The sequence below is a fragment of the Semicossyphus pulcher genome, unplaced genomic scaffold (assembly GCF_022749685.1).
Source record: "Semicossyphus pulcher isolate SPU_LCO1_2020_fin unplaced genomic scaffold, fSemPul1.0.p SCAF_6, whole genome shotgun sequence".
Classification (NCBI taxonomy): Eukaryota; Metazoa; Chordata; class Actinopteri; order Labriformes; family Labridae; genus Semicossyphus; species Semicossyphus pulcher.
The window spans coordinates 11,717,085-11,730,874 of record NW_027211737.1 but is presented as its reverse complement, the minus strand read 5'-3'; the positions used below and the strand labels follow the sequence as shown (position 1 = coordinate 11,730,874).

The 13,790-nt window shown below is 41.7% G+C and overlaps 1 protein-coding gene across 2 annotated transcripts; it reads left to right on the top strand.

The window, feature by feature from the left end:
- The first annotated feature begins 271 nt into the window (after positions 1-271).
- Positions 272-13,401, top strand: rassf2b (Ras association domain family member 2b). Of its 2 annotated transcripts, XM_069683593.1 has the most exons (11): positions 272-409; positions 4,724-4,768; positions 7,141-7,214; positions 8,296-8,371; positions 8,579-8,730; positions 9,511-9,626; positions 10,058-10,200; positions 10,358-10,511; positions 10,631-10,752; positions 10,928-11,025; positions 11,368-13,401. In XM_069683593.1, exons 3-11 carry the CDS (start codon positions 7,162-7,164, stop codon positions 11,435-11,437), a joined length of 984 nt encoding a protein of 327 aa, XP_069539694.1. In that variant the 5' UTR covers positions 272-409; positions 4,724-4,768; positions 7,141-7,161; the 3' UTR covers positions 11,438-13,401. The 2 variants fall into 2 exon arrangements, with proteins under 2 accessions (XP_069539694.1, XP_069539695.1); XM_069683594.1 differs by lacking the exon at positions 4,724-4,768.
- The last annotated feature ends 389 nt before the right edge of the window (positions 13,402-13,790 follow it).

Genomic DNA, 13,790 nt, shown 5'->3' with positions numbered 1-13,790 from the left:
TGGGTAAATTTGGGTTTCCATTGAATAGTAATGACTGGCTGGTTATTCACCGTCCTGGTATTGTGCGCATGCTCGACTCTCCTATTGTTTTCTTGTTTTCATTCATCTCCGCACGCAGCGCGAACAAAGGGGCGTCAGGGTCGCTCTCTGATTGGCTCCCGGCCGGGGGCCCCGACGCTGCTGCGCCGCGAGCTCCGCCACAACAGATGGACCTCTCGCGCTCTCCTCCTCCTTCCACCAGCTCCTGGATGCACGCGCCCCTGTGATTGTTACCAACGGCTCGATAGAGAGCGAGTTGACCGAGGAGTTTAACCGTTAACGGACTGTTCAGCCGTTTCACCGGGAGGAAGAGGGAAGACGGCGGAGGAGGTGGAAGAGCAGAACCGGAGAGCCTTCTTCCCCGCGTTTGGTAAGCCGAGTTATGCTCTCCAAAAGTCGGCAGGAATCAGACAGAAGCGTCGGTGTAGCTAAGTAGGCTGATCATGATGATGGGGTTGATGTGGCGATTTTGACTGGGTGTAGTTTGAAAGCGTGATTGTTTGTAGTAAAACAACTTAGTATATCTTCTCTACAACATAAAACAGCAACATTTATTTGCTATATTAAAGCAAAGGCGACACAGATATTGACTAAAAATCCCGAATATTAGGCAAATGTGTCGTATTTCACTGACATGCCGTGATACTAGACATGCTCCATTGCACTTTAAATGACGGTCCAGTGTTAAACCTTCAGCAGAAAATGATATAAATTCCCTATTTTTTAAATCACATTTGGTCTCTACCAGGGAGTGTGTGTAGCTATGTATTAGTAAAACAGGTTACATAACAAGCAGTTGATAGTTAAGATTCCTCTCAGCACACATAAGTCTGGCTAGACAAATAGACCCTCTGCATAAAAGTGAATGCCTAATTTTTTGGCTTGTTGTGTTCGCTCAGCTGCCAGTTTGTTTGTGCATTTTGCTAAAAGTACTGCAGTTAAATAGAACATCTCCTCTCCTCCTACAATGTTGAAGCTTATAATGTTTTAGTATTAAATACTATACAATGCAACTGCACTGCCGGCCTCCAGAACGATCTTAAAGTTGATTCAACACCTTTTAATCATAAATTGAACATTATAGGTAGAATTCATTGTGAGGCTGTTTTACTAAACCTTTTAAATTTAAGGTTACTGCACAATTATTTTCAACAAAACTGACAGGAATTCACAGATATACAGTTTAGCATCAAACCCTCACATTTAAAAAGCTGTAACCAGGGGTTTGTGATCAAAATAGTTGCAGATAAATTCCTTGTAGGTGACCAAATCATTTCGGCTTCACAGTCAAATCAGAGTCGAGGAATAGTTTCCGCTTCATCTGGAGAGTCTGTGCACCATATGTAGATTCAAATGAAGCCTTGCACAATTTTGACAACCCCAGCATGCCTTACAAGGAGCAGGAGAGACAAACGCACACTATTTTTGGCTCAATGTTGTGTGCTAGTTGCTGGAGCTTAGATGTTTTCGATGTTGCTATGACTATGGTGACAATAGTGAGGCAGAGCAGTAGTAATGTGGAGGCTGAAGGCAGGGGTGGTGGTGGGTTTGAAAGCGGGCAGGAGGAGGTTTGAAGCTATTCATCGTCCATTTCAGCAAAAGACTTTGACAGAGGAGGTTCAGAGGCAGCAGGGCAAGAGGGCAGAAAACAAGCGTGCATGTGTGTCAATGAAAAAGAGAGAGAGAGAGTGAGGGGGGGGGTCAGGAAGTGGTGGTCATGAGTTTTAAAAGCATGGAGGAGGCCTTTCTAGTCTTTCATAAGAGGAGGGAGGAGGAAGCTGAATGGAAAAAACAGACAAGACAGCAAGGAGGAAAGAATTTTGTGATCAGAAAAATGGGACAGTACGAGACAATGGAGCTGAAGAAGGCAAATGAGAAGGATTTGAAAACAGAGGGAAGATGGAGACTGAGGATTGGCTGGTGTTATAGCAAGACAGAGGGGTATTCAGGAAGTCAATGAAGTCTACATTCGGACAGAGAAGAGCTCCCTCAGCTGAAAGCAGACTGGGTTATCTGCAGGTCAGGCTTGCTGCATTTGTTTGCTGCTTTTGGGATCAAAACAAAAAGCAGCTTTCTGTTGTCTAAATGTCACACAGATAATTTCCACAGAGACAAAGTCCTCTGGTAATAACTGACAGCAGCTTTTCTTTATGCAACTGTGCTCAGACATCAAGAAAAATGATGACAATGTAGGCTTTAATCTTTAGAAATAATGTGGGTGCAGACATGGAACATGTTATACAATAGAGCTGCAGCGATGAATAGTCAAATGAATGAACATATATTGCCTACAATCTTTATAATCATTAAATAAGCAATCTGAAGACGTCACTTTGGGCTTTTGCGAAATTGTGATGTGCGTTTTTCAAATGTATTGACATTATAGATTCAATAATGATCTGATTAATAGTGAAGACAATCAGCAGATTCATCAGAGTTAGTTGCAGCCCGGTGTACAAAGGTTCTAGGTATGAGCTTATGTGTTCATGTAGCGTTATGCAAGTTAGTTTATGCAAGTCCAGTTTTGTTATTTTCAGGTTTTCCTCAATTTATTTAAATGTCAATTCTGCATCAGTGTTTTGGGAGGTTAAGTGCTGGTGGTTTGAGGCAACATTTCCTAATAGAACAAGGTTGGTAAGATCGTCTTTTCCAAAAAATGTAATGGACTTATGTGGTTATGATTGCAGAATAACTGTGAGGAGTTTTTTGCGGGTTATGAAACAGACTGAAATTAATTCTGATGACTCTCTATGACCTACAAAAGCAAACCAGACCATCAGCGACAAGATTGATTATTTCTGTATAGTTATTTTTAATGCCTGAAACTGCTGGCGGGGGGGTAGGTGTCAGGCGAAACGATTATCTGCATGCTGCCTTTGTTTACTTTTTACTGGGCCAAAATTTAAAGTGCATGTGATTTTTTTGTTGAAAACCGTCACTTAAGCATGTACAGGACAAAATCAGGGAAGACATAAGAGGTAAGGTTCTGTCCACAGGGGTTACCAAAATCAACACAAACCAAAAGTTTCTCACAGTAGCTTTAAGTTTCAATGTTCATCTACCCTTTCTGACTGGGCAGCACTGCAGTTATTGGACACTAAGGTCATGACCTCTGGAAACTCATAGTGCTTTAAGCTTCCTTCAATCATAATCGGTGCTTTTTTAAAGGAAAATACTTATTTAGACTCAACATATTTCAGTCCTTTCCGGCCAAAGAAAATGATTCAATATGTATAATATTTTTTGTGATTTAATTTTTGTGTCTGGGAAAGAAAGGAGGTTTGCACTGGAGTGATTTTGGCTCCTGACCTCAGTGTTCCTTAAATCCTGATTATGTTCCTGGAAGCGGGTTTAAACCTTAATACTGTATATGTGTTTTAGCAGAATGTTTTCTGCACAGATCCATCGTCTTGTTTGCTTATCCTTCATCAGATGGCTGCTGATGTAAATCATATTTTTGCAAGGCAGGTGGAAAAGAACATTGTGGTATCATATTGGCAAAATATTTTAGGGGTTCACAGCCCTAGCTAGTTTTAATGTCTTTACAGCCTGTGGAAGGTAAAGCTTTGTCACATTATGAGAGCAACACAAACCCCAGATAATATCTAGTCTTATATCACAAAATCAATATTGCTCTTAAATATCTCCCAGCTCTATCTTGAGGTTTGAGAAAACTGTGAGATCTTCAGCTGAAGAAAACCGTGGAAATCCCCTCTGGATTATGTTAAAAATACACACACACACATCAAGCATAAAAAGGAGTCTATCTGCCAACTTACACCAACAGGGAAAGCAAGTATCACAGCAGTAAGTGATACTTGAGCAGCAGCTTTAAAGGTTAAACGTCTGATTTGATCTCTCTTTCAGGAGGTGACGTCAGGTCTGTGATCGATTTGTTATCAGACGACAAATAAAGTTGACTTAAAGTTCATGTTGGTCTTTTGACTCACCAGACAATTACATTTGGCAGCCACATGTCCGTCTCAGACCACTGGCATCGCCCACTAATGAGTCTAGGAGCAGGGCCGCCCTTGACCACGACCGCACCATTAAAGACTAATGATGTCCATTGTAGCGGTGAATGGTTAGCTTTTGAGCGTCTGACAGGGCTAATATAGGCGCTTAAATATTAATAGACCTTGGCAGGGGTGCTGGGCTGATTGATGTTTAATATTTAATTCTTCCACAATAACAGAACACAATTATTTCAGAGATTGACAGCCTCGACTTATTTATCAGCTCAGTGTGTTTAAAGCTGCTACATAACTTCATTAATATCTTTGTTTACAATACGTTGACATATGTGTTAGATCAGGAAGAAGGACAAGTAGAAATGTGGATCTTATCTGGTTTTGTACCCGTGCTCCTGTGTGTAACCTTTGTTTGGGCGCGTATGATAACTAATCTGAGCCGCTTGAATTGAGGAAGTTTTGGGGTGTGTAAAGGCGAGTGTCAGTTTCCTGTGTGACTAGCTGAGTAAAGGAGGAAGTGATTTAGCGGAAGGGGAGCACTTCCTGAAAATGCCCCCAGTCTTCGCTCGTCTGTTAGCTGTCACAATCACAAGAAGAGACCCACATGGGCCGTTTGACACCAACGCCTGAGTGACTAAACGCTTATTTATCTATTACCTGAGGATACATACAGAGCCTTACCTTTCTCTCTCTCTCTTTCCTCACATCTGCAGCTCCCACTCTCTGGTGACTCAGCACATCACACAGACTTCACCACGGTAAGATCGCTTTAAGCCGTGTTACTGTCATCTGTAAGGATTTATTTGGCAGGTTTGTCTATTTGACTGTTTTTTTTTTTAATATTTCATTTATTTGTTATGTAATAGAAGCACTGACTGTTATAAGGGAGTGATATTGAAAGAAACCATGCAGTTTGTTGTGTCTAGAGGGTAATCTTAGATTTGCCAACTCTCTCACATGACGCTTCTTCTCTCTCTTTCACCAAAAGTCAAGTCACCAAAAGTCTTAAACTTAACCATGTAGAGCCTACTGTAAACCTTAAAAACAATTGATTGCAGGTAGACACACGTGACGTCATCACGCTGCACCGCGCAGGTCTTCTTTGCGCCGGGGACATTGCGCCGAGGTCGGGCATTTAATCAAGTATGCAGCAGACCATTATTTTATCGGTTAATGATATCGGCGGATATCGTCGTGTTGGCCGATAGTTCATTTTTAAGCCAATATTGGCAGATAACGTGCCGATAATATCGTGCATCCCTACAGCACACCATGACAAACAGCGCCTACAATGGCAAAAAAAAGGCTAAAAACATTGGCAGAGGTTAATTTACAGCATCAACTGTAACAATTTGCAGTGTCAAGACGTTACTTTAGCCTTCTAACACTTATCAGTCATCCAGGTCATGGTCATTCTAAGCTTAACCCAAATGGCAACTGGACTTGGTATATAAGCCTCTGTAGGTCGTCATATAATAATATAGTAATAATAAACTAATGACCTACAGAGGCTTCTTCCACCAGTCAGTTTAGAACTGAAGAAGCCGGATGAGAGGTGAAACGTCTTCAAGAACTTCAACCAAGCCCAGTTGCCTTTGGATTAAGCTTAGTAGCACTTAGTTAGCTCACATTTTACCGATAACCCCTTTAACACAAACTACAGCTGAGTCTGATGGGAGTGTCTTTAGTTTTGCAAGTATATGGTCATGAACCAACATAAATCTGCTAATAGTGCTGAATGAAAAGTTAGGGATGACCAAATTGATTAGGACACTTTGTCTGGGAACCGTACATTTTGTAAACATACTTTTGTATCGTTCCATCAGGTAGTTTTACAGAAGTTTGGCTTGAATCTCCACACCATATATATAGTTTCTCACCTTCCAATGACGCACCATGGGACATTATTTTGCAAAAAATAACGTACAGTAGTGACTGCAAGAGACAAATACACTTCGAAACTATTTGAACATGTGATGTTTGCCCATTTAAAAGACTATTTTTCAAGTCAAGAAAGTCTCATTCAGGTCTGTGGAAATATTAGGAAACTGAATGGTACTTTGATATCTTCCATCCGTCCATTATCTATCCCGGGTTGTGAGGGGCTGAAGCTTATCCCAGCTGTCATAGGACGAGAGGCAGGGGACAGGTTGCCAGTCAATCACAGGGCTGACACATAGAGACAGACAACCGTCCATGCTTATACTCACATCTACAGGCAATTTTGAGTCACCAATTAACCTAACAGAGTCGGAGTACCTGGAGGGAACCCATGCATGCACAGGGAGAACATGCAGACTCCACACAGAAAGGCCCCCACATTCAAACCTTCTAGCTGTGAGGTCACAAAGCTAACCACTGCACCACCGTGCAGCCCACTTTAATATTTTTATGCTTGTTATTTTAAAACCGGGAACCGTTAAGTCCAAAGAGGGACTGCAGGTCCTGTATGTATAGATTCATGTATGATAGATGAAAGCATTAGTCTGTGCTGCCAGTAGCTCTCTCACTGATAAATGTTTAAGCAGCTGACATGATTTGGCTCGGCGGGTGGCCTGTGTGCGCAGCACCTGTTCGTCTTCTTCCTGCAGGCTTCTGTCCTGCCTCGTCTGCAGACACACAAAGACAAACATACACAAACACAACGCTCAGCAAAGAGGGAAGGAAAACTCTCCACGGGGTGATGATGGCAGAGTGCCATTTTAAACAGCTGCATGTGTGTGTGTGTGTGTGTGTGTGTGTGTGTGTGTGTGTGTGCGTGTGTTTCATGTGTTTATGTGTAAAAGAGAGACAAAGACATAAGGACAGAAGTGGTGACAGGAAAGAAAAGATGTACTGTCTGCAGGAGGAAGAGCAGCTGTTTCTCTCCATCACACACTAAAGTGTTTTACTACAAGTCGATCTGTATGTTAAAGGAAATACATCGACAGGAAGTTAGATATGATCTGCTGTTATTGTTTACTGTGTGGAGCTGCATCTCCTCCTCTTCCTGCACTCACTCTCATTCTCCTCAGGCTGCTCTCTCTCTCTCCACTTCGTGTCTCTCCGCTTGCTGCAGGTCATGAGGAGTCATGAGACTGAATCAGAGGGATGGAAATTATTAACTCTGTGTTGCTTCTTTGTGTCCCAGCTCCTCTCATGCTGACTGAGGATGGATAACACACAGTACGGGGTACAGATCGGAGAGAACAAGTTCGTCAGCAAGTAAGGATTAAATCACCCTCACACACACACACACACACACACAACACGATACATACAAAAGTTATGATTTTAAACAATAATTTTAGGTAACTTTTGCAATTGGAATGAAACCGTGTGCTCACTTAACTTCACTGTTAACCATTTCTAAGCATACATACATCTATGTTTATTATTGAGATCATATTGGGTGTTGGTGTTGTACTACAGTGCATTATATTTTTCCACACACTATTAATATACATGAGAAGGGCACTATTGGGTGGTTTAATCCAGCAGTGGTTGGTCTGCCAGAGAGGGTAGGCGGAGCTAGGCGGCTGCTTTTCCGCTCTCTGCAAGTGTTGCGAGTAAACAGTAATCTACTTTGGCTGAACAAACAAAGAAAAGATCGATGACTACAGATACAACTTCAAAAATAAGTGAAAATACAAAGAAAAAGAAACAAATTTGACGCTCAGATGAAGCAAACAGTCTGAAAAGAGTTGTAGAGTTACAACCGGAGCCAAACGTGGACGTCAAACATGCAACTCTGTCTGGGAAGTGTGCTCCCGCAATTACCGTTTGTCGCTATAGGTGCGGCCAAAGAGAACAAAACTGAGATCTTCGTGATAACAACTTTAAATAGTTTATTTAGTTCAAGAAGTAGGAGAATTTTCTGAACGCATTAAGAAAAACGTAATCCTTCAGTTTATCATAAAAATCACCGCATTTGGAGAAGCATGATTTTCAGCAGACAGGAATGGTAAACAGATTTTTAATCTGAAAAGTAACAGCTGTCAGGAACAGCAGTGGAGTCAAAGTACAATATGTGTCTCTGAGTTATCATGGACTCAAAGTATAAAGATGCATAAAAGGGAAAGACTTAAGTTGAGTACTAGTACCTTGTATTTTCACTTTAGTAAATGCACTTGATAACATTACACCAGCGAGTGTAACAGCAAGTCAACAGCAGCAAGTCAATCCAGTCACATCCGATATACTGTGCAGCAAGAAATGTGAAGCATACATGACTAAAGTGTGAAATCAGCTGCACGCTCCTTTCAGCAGCATTTCCTCCTCAGTGATTCAACATCTCTGTCTCCAGGGTAACGGTCCTCTCACATCTCAAGACGTACAACCTCTACTATGAAGGACAGAATCTGCAGCTCCGACACAGAGAGGTGCGGATTTATCCTTTTTTGTGTTTAATCCTCCAGCACAGCAAAGCCTCCTCCCTTCACCACTTCCTGTCGCCCCTTTTTCTTTCTGTCATTTGCAATCTAATACCCCCCTCCCCATTACACGCTGCATCCCAGAGGGGTAATAACTGTCCATTGTGTGTTTATATGTCTGCGTTCATATTGATCACGGCTCCTCTCTGCCAACAGGAAGAGGGGGAGCTGGTCGTTGAGGGCTTGCTGAATATCTTTTGGGGCCTGCGTCGACCAATCAGGCTGCAGATGCAGGACGACCACGAGCGAATCCGACCGCCGCCCTCTTCCACGTCCTGGCACTCGGGTTGCAATCTGGACAGTCAAGGGTAAGAGGTGCAGACGGATCCAGTTACACCCCACTGACCGGAAATGGTGGAGCATAGAGGGTCAGCAGGGGGCAAATATAGATTATGTCGAATTAGTCTGATGAATTTGACTAAATGTGTTTGCGCTTCTTATCCATGAAGGTTGTTTTAACTTTATATTTCAGTGCAACAAGCTATAATTGATTTACACAGTTCGCTTTGATGAAACACCAATTGGCAACGGTGTGTAGACAAAAGTGAGCCTTTCAGCCCACACATCTGGCTCGTTTTTTGGATTTTGCCTCGAGCTACCACAAATCAATTTGAGTCAAAGGGGTTGAAGCCCCATTCAGCTCTCTAATCCCGTTTATCAGAAGAGGCTTTTCTTATTCCAGGGATAACAGAGCTCACAGGCATGCAGCTGGGTGTTTCAGACACAACTTGATTCACAGGAAATAGACAAAATAACATGACCACGTCTTGAAAAAGGACTTTTACTTTGAAGTGACTAAATCAGCTTCAACACTATAGTTATATAATAGCTTTTAATGAGGTCAGATGGCAGTTAGCGGCAGTAACCAGCAACAAAGAGGTCTAGTTTTCAATGCAACACACAGACGATCTCTCAAACACAGAGCTCCAAACAGGCCAAATAATCCACACTGATACAGCTGATATGAGAAATAATGACAGGAGATCTCAAGCACAGAAAAACTGCAAAACAAGAGGAACAACAAGTTGAAACTAACCAACCAAGACGTGACATATAAACAGTAACTGACTCTTGTTTTCTGTTTATAGTTCCCCCAACAACACAGATGGTCAGCAGACGACGGAGCAGAGCCCGCCCACAGTGGAAGTGACGCCACCTGAAGGCGAACCAGAGGACAACGGCGTGATGGAGGAACAGGCAGATGGTGAGGGGCTTTATGATCCTGATAAAAGGGACTGCTTTTAAATGAACCTTGGGTTTCCTACAATGCACTCTGGGCATGGAATAAACTGCAAAAAGATTCATTATTAGACACATTTATATTCATTGATGAATTTAAGAGCATAAACATGTGGATTTGTGTACATGATGTTGGATATGTCCTCTCCTACATACATCAACCCCAAAACAAGTTAACTACCAAAGAATCCTGTTTCACTTGTTTATTTGTGTTGATTGAAAGGTTAGTTAGTTCATTAAGATCAAATGAGCTTCACTCTTTAAGCTCTGTTCACCAAATCTCTAACGTTCAGCTGCTAAATGTAAACCTCTCATCTCCAAACTGGTTCCTCCTTGTGATTAATATTTGTATTATTAATAACTAATAACTGGATGTTATGATTGTTGATCTGACAGATGACAACGAGAGCTCGGCTCAGCTCCTCAGGACGAAGAGTGACGCCGGGGTCCTAAGACGGGGGCAGCGACGGTCACCGAGCGACCAGAGGAAAATCAGACGTCATCGCTTTTCGATCAATGGACACTTTTACAACCATAAGGTGCTGACAGAATGTGTATCCAAGTAATGTAATAATGCACGTTTTAATCTGGGAAGTTAATCTGATGTTGATGTTCAAATCACGTGATAATAAAAAAGAATATACATGTGAATTAATGTTTGATGTCTCTTTATTATTGTATGTTTTTAATCCTCAGACAGCCGTGTTTACTCCTGCGTTCGGCTCCGTGACGAATGTGCGGATCAACAGCTGCATGACTACGCCTCAGGTGCTGCGAGTTCTCCTCAACAAGTTTAAAATAGAAAACAGCCCGGATGATTTTGCACTCTACCTCGTCCATACAAGTGGAGGTCAGTGATACTTCTTTATTTTTTGTTTGACACGTGATGGAGTTTGCTATATACCACAGGTATACTGTACTTAATTGTTGCACCTTTTCTTAAGCAAGACCTTTGTGGATTTGTTTCAGAGCGTGTGAAACTGAAGCGCAGCGACTATCCTCTGGTGCTGAGAGTGATGCAGGGTCCCTGTGAGCTGGTCTGCAAGGTGTTCCTCATGGAAGAAGACCTGGTAGAAGAAGTCACGTATGATGTAAGTCACCACTTTTAACTGTAACATTTTATTTAAGGAGGAGTTTCACACATAGACACAGAGATGTGACTCCCTATTATAAGTGAACATATGTTAGTCTTGTGTGACATGCTGCATCCTCCATGTTGGTGTCTTTTTTATGCTATGTCATGATATTTCCATTCCCCTCCACCAGGTGGCGCAGTATATCAAGTTTGAAATGCCTGTTCTGAAGAGTTTCATCACCAAACTGAAGGAGGAGGAGGACAGAGAGGTGCAGAAACTCAGGAGAAGGTACGAGACATCACGATGTTATTCAGCTATTACAAGTCGTCTCACCGCAGTCTACGTTTAATTGTTTTTATTTGTCAGCTGCTTTGATTTGTCACTTTGGATAGAAGACTCATAATTGTCTGATTCCAGCTTCTGAAATGTGAATGCTGTCTGGTTTCTTTACTCCTCTGTGACAGTAATTTAAATGTATTTGGGTTGCAGATAAAACATCATCTGCTTTGGGAAACAATCAACAATTTATTCGCATTTTCTGACATAATGTAGACCAAACAACTAATTGTTTAATAAAGAAATATAATCTACAGTCATTTATTCTTTCTTTTCTGCTTTCTGCGTTTGTAGGTACACCTACCTGCGGTGTAGAATTGAGAAGCAGCTCAGTTGTCTGCCAGAGGGAGCGACATGTATGTGAACCTCACATCAAACTGTCAAATCGGCTCCCACAGAACCACATCCTCCACCAAGAGGGACCAAGAATCAGCTGACAAGAGCCCAATGTATGTGTCTCAGCGATTATCCTGCTCCTCTGAGCTCCTGCCTCTGCATGGGGTTTATTTTAAACCTTCAATCTTTCAACAAACGGACAAAACCATAACATGCTGTCTGTGTGCATGTTACGTGTTACTATGACAGCAATAGTCTTGAGTCATGACGGCTCACGCAGTCTTGTAAAGAGTCATCAGACCAAATTATTTTATTTATCTCTGCTTTTTTTCTCTCTTTCACAATCAGCACACACATAAACACATTCCTCTACTCTGAGTAACTTGTGCTGTGCAGTACTTCTCAGAATGAGCCTGAAATGAAACATCCTGTCCCGTCTCCACCCTCCAGATATCAAGCTGATACTCAACATTAATCTAAAGCACAAAAAACACATAGCATTGTCATAGTAAAGTGCCTGTTCAAAGTTTCTCTAAGCACAAAAAGACAAACAGGAAACTTCTAGGTGCGTCTAGGTGAATCCTGAAAGTACAAAGTGAAGCTACAGTCGAACCACAACAGGCGCTAAACAAACGCACAATAAGCAAACAGTAGAGACCTGAGCCGCTTACACGATCTAATCCCACAATGCACTGTGACTTTGTGCTCCTGAATGTGTTAAAAACTGTAATTAGGACTTTAATTGAGCCTCTACATTTTATCACAGCTGAGAAGTTAACATCAGGGGTTAATGAAGGATGTGTGAACAGATCATCTGTTTATGTTGTGACCTTTAATGTCTCCAGGTTTTCTGCAGTCATTCATACTGAATGTTTAAGACATTTTATGATTGAAGTTAAAGGAAACATTTTTTAATTTTTCTAGCCAAAATGTTTGTTGTATATTACGGCCAGCAGCAGATTAACACAGCACAGCACAAAGACTGGAAACAAGGGCAAACGGCTAGCTGTGCTCCGTCCAAGGTTAACAAAGTCAAATCACCAGCACCTCTAAAGCTCACTGGTTAACATCTGGTATCTCACTTGTTTTAATTAATGTAAAATAAGTATAGAAATGGTGAGTTGCAGTTTTACAGGGGTACATGTTTCAGACTCATTCATTTTATGGTCCTGACCAGTGACTGAATAAAGTTGTGGACATAGCCACAGTGACGCTGCTTGCTTTAGCTTCACATTTTACTATACTGACATGACAGTGCTCCCAAACTCTCAGCAGGAAATTGAATGAGCTTGTTTACTAAAATGTCCAACTGTTCCTTTAAGGACAGAAAAATAAGTTTTGGCCCCTTTTTTGTGTTCAGCTGCGTCCTGTCCTCGTTTACATTTCTGCCTGTGAGTAAAAAGACCAGAAGATGTCATGTTGAGATTTTAAAAGCACAGTAAAGATGGACAACTTTCAGACGATGAATGCGTGTTGGACTCCGACGGGGTGTCCAAACACATCCAACAGAGAATGACAAAGACTGAAATCCCACAAGACTGTGAATCGTGCTGCGGATATCTGATGAAAGAATGTTTTAAATGAATGAATGAGCATTTCAAAGAAGAACTATGTCCTCTCCACATGTACAGCAGTTTGAAAGTGTCCCGGCCAGGAAGGTGGGTAGATCTCAGACACAAAATATGATCTACTATTGAGCTGAGGGTGAATTTTAAAAGTTATTTTTCACACCCTGGTGTAACTTTATTCAGCCGTACAGTGTTTCTAACGTTGTTGTTGGAAATGTTCTCAAGAGCGTGTGTGTGTATGTGATTCTGAGAGCGTGCATGTTTGTATTTTTAGTGACTCTTGCCTGCTTTTTGTATTGTGTCTTTTACAAATTAATGAATGAACTTTAGTCTTGAAGATGTGAAGAACTCATGTCACTATTTGGAAAATGTAGGATTTTTTTCTGTCAATGTTATTTAATAAAAAAAAGTTATGTTTAGAGAAGATGAACATAAATATATGTGTAATCTCCTTCTGTACGTCCAGGTCACCGGGTCAAAGGCCTCCTGTCGCAGCTTATATAATGATGTTTAGGTCTGGTTGGATAATTTAAGACGAGCTGTAGTAGAAGCTTCTGGAGAGCTTGTTAAGTGTTCTGAACGTTCCACTCAGCGGGAGGTTGAGTAATGCAGGTTAAATTAGAAACATGCTCTCACAGGTATTTATGTGTGATGCGGCGGTTACAGCAGCTTACTGTTCATTCAGCCAATGAGCAGGTGTGAGACGGTGTGATCCACCTGACAGAGACGTCTGTAGGACAGCAGGTTGGCCTTGAAACACACTTCTTAGTGACGGAGGAGTCTGAGCTGCAAACACACGATCCCAACTACTGA